The sequence below is a fragment of the Puma concolor genome, chromosome B4, assembly GCF_028749965.1.
Source record: "Puma concolor isolate L17-30 chromosome B4, mPumCon1.1.hap2, whole genome shotgun sequence".
Classification (NCBI taxonomy): Eukaryota; Metazoa; Chordata; class Mammalia; order Carnivora; family Felidae; genus Puma; species Puma concolor.
In genome coordinates this window covers 66,662,472-66,670,400 of record NC_141673.1, presented here as the reverse complement: position 1 = coordinate 66,670,400, position 7,929 = coordinate 66,662,472, and the positions used below count along the sequence as shown (strand labels likewise).

Here is a 7,929-nt window from a genome sequence, read left to right as displayed (position 1 = left end):
GCATGAACGGGGGAGGGGCAGAGAGAGGGAGACACAGAATCGGAAACAGGCTCCAGGCTCTGAGCCATCAGCCCAGAGCCCGACGCGGGGCTCAAACTCATGGACCGCGAGATCGTGACCTGGCTGAAGTCAGACACTTAACCGACTGCGCCACCCAGGTGCCCCTACACTAAAATTTAAAATAAAAAAACAGGTCACTTTATAGAACATGTATAAACCACAGTCAACAGTTATCCTTTCTCAGAACTAAATACATGAATATCAGACCCCCAAATAGAAAACACAAGACTGAATTCATTTAAGACAGGGAATACTTTATTCAAACCCATCAGAGAAATGGACAGCTTGGATCTATAACAAAGCGTTGTGTTTTAAAGCATAGGTCAGTAATTGTATATGAGAGTATACACTGCTACATACAAATTAACTGATCAGAGCACAACTTTTCAATATTCAAAACAGAATAAGCTTCCCTGTAAAAGCAGCACCTTTGTGACATTTTTAACTTTAGTATTCCTCTCCTTCCTCTTCACCCTCTCCTTCAACAGAATCCACACCAACCTCCTCATAATCCTTCTCAAGGGCAGCCATGTCCTCACGGGCCTCAGAAAACTCTCCTTCCTCCATGCCCTCACCCACATACCAGTGAACAAAGGCACGCTTGGCATACATCAGGTCAAACTTGTGGTCCAGGCGAGCCCAGGCCTCAGCAATGGCTGTGGTGTTGCTCAGCATGCACACAGCTCGCTGTACTTTGGCCAGGTCTCCACCAGGTACCACAGTGGGAGGCTGGTAATTAATGCCAACTTTGAAGCCAGTGGGGCACCAGTCCACGAACTGGATGGTACGCTTGGTCTTGATGGTGGCAATGGCAGCATTGACATCTTTGGGAACCACATCACCACGGTACAACAGGCAGCAAGCCATGTATTTACCATGGCGAGGGTCACATTTCACCATCTGGTTGGCTGGCTCAAAGCACGCATTGGTGATCTCTGCTACAGAAAGCTGTTCATGGTAGGCTTTCTCAGCAGAGATGACAGGGGCATATGTGGCCAGAGGGAAGTGGATGCGGGGATAGGGCACCAGGTTGGTCTGGAATTCTGTCAGGTCAACATTCAGGGCTCCATCAAATCTGAGGGAAGCAGTGATGGAAGACACAATTTGACCTATCAACCTATTTAGGTTAGTGTAGGTTGGGCGTTCGATATCGAGGTTTCTACGACAGATGTCATAGATGGCCTCGTTGTCTACCATGAAGGCACAATCAGAGTGCTCCAGGGTGGTGTGGGTAGTGAGGATGGAGTTGTAGGGCTCAACGACAGCAGTGGAAACCTGGGGGGCTGGGTAAATGGAGAACTCCAGCTTGGACTTCTTGCCATAATCGACAGAGAGACGTTCCATCAGCAGGGAGGTGAACCCGGAACCAGTTCCCCCTCCAAAGCTGTGGAAAACCAAGAAGCCCTGAAGACCCGTGCACTGGTCGGCCTGTTAGAAAAAAGGAACAGAGAAGACAGATTATAATAGACCTTCCCAGAATTACAAAGCATTTCTTCACTTACAATATCTTCATTGACGTTTATAAAATGACACCAAATAATTCATGTTGTAGTTGAAAATTTAAAAACCCTATCAAGGAATAATTTACCAGTTGTCCTCACTCCATTATATTTCTATTCTGTGTTTGAAAAGAAAAGATCGTATTTCAAATGTCTTCCTTAGGGTCATTATTTACTTTATTCTGGAGAACAAACATACCAGTTTCCGAATTCGGTCCAAGACAAGGTCGATGATCTCCTTGCCGATGGTGTAGTGCCCTCGGGCATAGTTATTGGCAGCATCTTCCTTGCCCGTGATGAGCTGCTCAGGATGGAAGAGCTGGCGGTAGGTGCCAGTGCGAACTTCATCTGGAAGAGAAAAACAAAGCAGCCACCCGTCACTCACAACCTGCACACACCTGCTCCACCCCAGGGTGTCAGTGGAGCCCTCACGACAGACCTCCTGTCTCAAGAGCCCTGAGATCTCCCTTGGGTTACTACTGAGGCCAACTCACCAATGACTGTGGGTTCCAGGTCTACAAACACTGCCCTGGGCACATGCTTGCCAGCGCCTGTCTCACTGAAGAAGGTGTTGAAGGAGTCATCTCCTCCCCCAATGGTCTTGTCACTTGGCATCTGGCCATCGGGCTGGATGCCGTGTTCCAGGCAATAGAGCTCCCAGCAGGCATTGCCGATCTGAACACCAGCCTGGCCAACGTGGATGGAGATGCATTCACGCTATGGGAAGGAAAAGAGGAAAATTTAAAATCAGATTGTGTTAGCATTTTGAATTTTCAGTAAATTTCTGAAAATACTTCTAGTCATATACAGCTACTCTTCAAGTTTACTTGAGATTATCCCTAACTCGATAGAAATGTTTAAGGAAAAGCACCTGCTCCAAATGCTGCAGATGGGTGTGGTCTGAATAAGGTTGCACTGTTCAGTACATGTGCAAGCCCATTGTTCCCCCAGCCATGCTTGAAGAGAAATTTTTCATATGTAAAAAATATTTAAAGCACAGATTTAGTAAGATGCAGTAAATTAAATTCAATCATTAGTTAATTGGAATCAGTATTACTACTGCATTCCCTTTAAATAAAGATGAGAGTTTCTTGTACATATGACTTGGAATTTTAACGTGGACATCTGTGCTGCAGCTGAGGCTAGATGCCACACCCCTTTGCAGTCTATCTGCAGGATCCATTAGTCCTAGGGGACTGGAAGCTAAATAAGGTCTGCCTCCTGCATTGCTGCATTTGCTGTGCCTGGTACTAGACTGTTCTGTCTGCTACATTATTTAACAGAGTAAGTTCTATTTCCAGAAACTGCCTACATGATCTCATTGTGCTATTCTGCCAGTTTTCCTCCTCTGACCCAAGCTGGGACCATATGCCTAAATTGAAATGAATTAATGAAGATGCACTAGAACAAAAGACAGCTGGACAGAGTATAGTTCTTTGTCTGCAGCATGTTCATTACTTAAAAAGAAGTCTTTCCAGAATCTTCTCCACTGCAAAAACTGAAAGATTGTTAGTATCTTTAAAACAATAGTTCCTAAATTAGAAAAATATCACATGAGAACTACCAAAGAATAAAAGCCCAGTGAAAGGATAATGAAGTATTTATTTAAAACAACAAAATAGTATTTTCATTTTGAGATTCTCTACTCACCACCGAATATTCATACTCATCACGTTCAATAAGAGATTTTCTTCTCCACTGTCTTTATGGCTTCAACTTCCATTGTCTGTCCATTGTCTACTCACTGACATATTGGTGGGGGGGGAGGGGAGAGGAGGGGAGGGGAAGGGCGTTTCCCTGGATCTTGGGCTTTAGGGTACCTTGGCTCTCAAACTGAGGCTTTCTCTCCAGCAGAAAGTGCGGCTAGCGCTCACACACACACACACACACACACACACACAGAGTCAGTCAGGGCGGGGCGGCCCCAGACCAGACTTTAAAGTGCTTGTCAAGTGAATTGCGATTTTTGCATCTTAAAAAATATCTCATCTAAGCTTTAACAGTGAATGAAAAACCTTTTAACGCCTACGGTTCCACAATGATGAAAGCATTTTATTAAAAGTCTTATGACAGAGGTTTTGTGAGGGGGAACCCCGCCCAGTGGCTTTAAGGCCAGAGAAGGCAGAAACAAACAACTCCGCCCCTGCGCCGCCCTGACGCCGGCTGCCAGGGGCTCGAACAGAAACTAACCATTTTTTTTCGCGTTAATATACGGGTATCTTCCTAAACTGCCAACGAACCGTGGAGGGATCTTTTAATACTAACCCAAGGCTCCGCTTTGTCCCTGTCCTTCTCCCCTCCCCCCCTTCCCAGCTACACCCACTGAGCCCGGGTCTTTCGGGACTTCTCTCCCTCCCCCTGGGAACAACGCCAGGAAGAAAAGAGCCTCCCCGAGTCACACGAAAACCGTGCGCACAGACACTGGGACAGAGCAGGCGACGCCACGACTGCCTTTCCCTGCCCAGACCCTTTCGTCACCGACAGATGGGCTGCCTGCGGCTTGGAAGGGCTCATATAACAAGAACTCCCTCTGCGCCGCCTTTGTTCTTCCCCCACGGTTCTGCTGCGCCCTGGGCGCAGTTCCTCAGCCCGCACTGCGGCGGCTGCCAGACTCAAGGATTTGGGGCCCCAAAGCCAAACCTCGCAAACAAAGCATAAGGCTACCCTTACCCAAGAAGTTGTAAAGGAAAGAGAGCTTAAGACTTTCCAAGTAGATCTTGGGGGACCGACCCCACCCAACGGCCACAAAGAGCCAGAGAAAGAAGATTCTTACCATGGTTGCTGCTTTGCGGCTGCCGAGCAGATGGCGGAGAGGAGGAGAGGTTGTTGCTTCTTACAGCGCGACTCTTAGGCGGTCGATGTAAGAGAACCTGCGGCACATGGGCGGATGCGGCTCCCTATATACAACTCGGTCACCATGGGGATGGGCTGGGGCCTTTTCCTGTTGGTCCAGACCCCTCAATCTGCCCGGAGAAGCCACGACAGGAGAGTGGTGATTGGTGCAAACGACATGGGATGAGGTAATCTCTCCCCCACCCCTTTTTCCCTAGCATCCATAGACTGTTTGCATCCTTCAGACAAAGAGACTGTGCAAAAACAGTCAGCCGAGCATCCATGATGGGGTGGGGTTGGGGCGGGGGGGGGGGGGGGGGGCGGGGAGAGAGAAGAAAGAGAACTTGAATTGTATGGTTTTTATATTGCTTAAGCCTCACACTACAGCTAAAATCACCAACGTAGGTTTTCCCCAACACTTACATCGCAGAATTTGTGTTGAGATGAAATATTTAACGGAAAATTACTCCCAGTCCCTCTCTCAGAGTATTCTAAATTTCACTACATTCGGCTTCAACATCTCTAATTGCTTTACAAATAATGTAGGAGAGAAGATGGGAATGATGCTTAACATGGCTTGAGTAAATGTAATTTTTTTAATATAAAAAAGGTTCAATAAGCGTCATCCAAAATGGTTTTTCAGATTCAAGTAATTTATCGTAAGACCTTTTATGCACTCCTCCCCCAAAGAGCTAAACAAAAAGGGAACGTGGAAGAAAACCATACTAAATATGGAAGCACACAAGTAGTTATAACATGATAATTAAGATCTAATGAACATACCATAGTTAAGTAGTCTCCTAGAAATATTCCTTTACCAGAAGTCCCTGTAATATATTTTATGTAGCGTATTGTTCCTTAAAATGAATTGTCTTTCCTGATATAGAATTGAGAAAATACAAGGAGAAAGGATTGAGTTCAGAAGCTGGTGCTACTACCTGTGCATGTATTTAATATTCTGCATTGTTCTTTCTTTTTTTTTTTTTTTTCTGGAAAGGGAAGAAAAACTAAGATACCAAATTAAAAAGGAGAGCTGTATACAATGTAAAAAAGACTATTTTGTAATTTTGCCTCCATCCACAGACAACCATGTCAGCTCAATAACTGCATTTTTTTTTTTTTTTTTTTTGGTAGTTCTTGTGTGAATTCAGTAAATCTCTTCAGAGATTGGGCTTGTAACTGTGGAAAATGTAGCCAGCCTCACACCCTTGCTATTCAGCTAGACTCTGGTTGTTGCTCAATTGCGTCTCGAGACAAAAAGGCTTTGCTTTCACCCCTAGGAAATGGATTGCAGTAACATTCTTTTGCTATTTAGAAAGACTCTATTATCAACAAGGATGGGCTATGCAGAATAAGACTTTGGACTGATTACCACCTGCCATTGCTAATGAAATTTCAGAGGTAAAAAGGTTTGTTATGTCCACCAAAGTTGAAAATTTATATTTTGACAGGTAATTTTTATGTTTGGTTTTTAGCAACAGATTTTTGGGGTCTGCAACACCATTTACAGTGCTCTGCAGAGCCCATTCATTCCTGCTGGGCTGCCGAGCCCAGGAGGCGTGGGAGGGAGGGACTTGAGACAGCTGCTGCAGGTTGTGGTGTGACAATGGCTGCCATGGATTTTTCTAGCCTGCTTTCCACAGCTCTGCTTTACTTGTTCAAATTTGCTGCAGTCGTCTCCCTAGAAAAAATAAAACCCAACACACAAATTATTTTATCTATTTCTTGCATATTTCATAGGAAAAACAATCTTCAACATCATCTTATCTCCGTCCCTTTACCAAATAAATGTTTATTTCAGTAAAAAGACAGGAGAATTAAGGACGACTTGAATGCTTCGTTCTGGACCCAGAAGTACATTTAATAAAAATAGGAATTAAATGGCATTGAGCAGTCTAAGGATTTATAAGTAGCTCATTGAAAGTACTTCTTATACAATTTTAATAATCAAATAAATGAAACACCGCTGGACCATGGTAAAGTGTGCAAAGCTTTCCTTATGGAGAGAGAGGCACAGTCTTGAATTTTATTTTCTTTACAGTATAAAAGGAATATGTCATTTCCCCAATAGTCTCAGTTCCTTGTGCAACTTACTGAGGATTAAACAAAAGAGAGGCGTGTTCATGCAAGTGATTCTTTGTAATTCTATCTCAGAGCTATTCTGTTCCGTATGCAAATGAGGATTTTTTTCTCCCCTTGGGTATAAGTAACAATAAGATCTAGGTCAGAAATAGATTATTTGAGCACTGATAACCTTAAATATATAAATGGGAGAGCAGGGGAAATAACTAATCTGTTCTTTTTTCCCTCATCTGACTTAATGACATGCAAACTATTAGAAAAATTTTTTACTAGTTCACTTCTTATTTTTTTCTGTCAGTTTCTTTAACTTACATAAACATACATGCATAAGTATTCTGTCTACTAAGGATTCATTCTTGTCCACAGTAAGATTAGCATAAAACATCTTTTCTTTTATAATATTTGTAGAATTTAAATTATTTGTGTGTCTACGCCTTTTCTCCATTAAAATGTGAATCTCAGTCCCTGGCAAAGTGCCAGGCATACACTAACCATTACACACGTTTGTTGAATTAAATGAACGGTTTCTTTCTGTGCATATTTTAATTAACTATTATAATGCGTAGTAATTTAAAGGTATTTAATAAGTATTTTTCCTTTATAAAATGTTTATTTATTTATTTTGAGAGAGAGCAAGAGAGCACGAATGAGGAAGGGGCAGAGAGAGAGAGGGAGAGAGAGAATCCCAAGCAGACTCTGCAATCTAAGTGCAGAACCTAACACAGGGCTTGATCTCACGAACCGTGAGCTTATGACCTGAGCTGAACTCAAGAGCCGTATGCTTAACTGACTGCCACCGAGGCATCCCAAAACTCTCCATTTTCTGGGTTTCCTTCTTATATATTTTTGGTTTGCTTGTTCTCTGTCTCTGCTGGTTCCTCCTCCTCTCCCAGTCTTTAAATGTTGGAGTTTCTCAAAGTTCAGTCCTAGACTCTTAACTCATTTTATTCTATATGATCTTAGTCACTCCTAATAGATGGTAAGTGCTTTCATTTCCAAGGCTGCAAATCCTTTGTATATGTCCATCACTTCTTTTTAAAAAAATTTTTTTAATGTTTATTTTTGAGAGACAGAGAGACAGAGTGTGAGTGGGGGAGGGGCAGAGAGACACAGAATCTGAAGAGGCTCCAGGCTCTGAGCTGTCAGCACAGAGCCCGACGCAGGGCTCAAACTCACAAGCCGTGAGATCATGACCTGAGCCCAAGTCAGATGCTTAACCGACTGAGCCACCCAGGCGCCCCATATGCCCATCACTTCTTAACAATTCTTCTTAGTTTCAGATTGTGTAGTAAACTTCCAGTCTTAGGCTGGGTTTCTCACAGGTATCCCCAGTTGAACTAGTTACCTTCCCATAAACATGCACCTTCTACAAGGTTCTCTTGCTCAGTAAATGGAGCAGCATATATCTGATTTCTCAAATCAGAAAGAAGAATTACTCTTGATAGCTCCCTCTCTT

At 43.5% G+C, this 7,929-nt stretch overlaps 1 protein-coding gene across 1 annotated transcript; it reads right to left on the bottom strand.

Moving 5' to 3' along the window:
• Positions 1–293: 293 nt before the first annotated feature.
• On the bottom strand, positions 294–4,488 carry LOC112867658 (tubulin alpha-1A chain). Its single transcript, XM_086713493.1, has 4 exons — positions 4,333–4,488; positions 2,054–2,276; positions 1,759–1,907; positions 294–1,488 (listed from the first exon to the last, which is right to left on the bottom strand). The coding sequence occupies exons 1-4, from the start codon at positions 4,333–4,335 to the stop codon at positions 508–510; spliced, it is 1,356 nt and encodes a 451-aa protein (XP_086569619.1). The 5' UTR covers positions 4,336–4,488; the 3' UTR covers positions 294–507.
• Between the last annotated feature and the right edge of the window lie 3,441 nt (positions 4,489–7,929).

Coding starts and splice junctions, on each gene's coding strand:
- LOC112867658 (XM_086713493.1), bottom strand. Junction 1,908..2,053: donor CCTGGAACCCACAGTCATTG/GTGAGTTGGCCT, acceptor TTTCTCTTCCAG/ATGAAGTTCGCACTGGCACC. Junction 1,489..1,758: donor TGGACCGAATTCGGAAACTG/GTATGTTTGTTC, acceptor TTTTTCTAACAG/GCCGACCAGTGCACGGGTCT.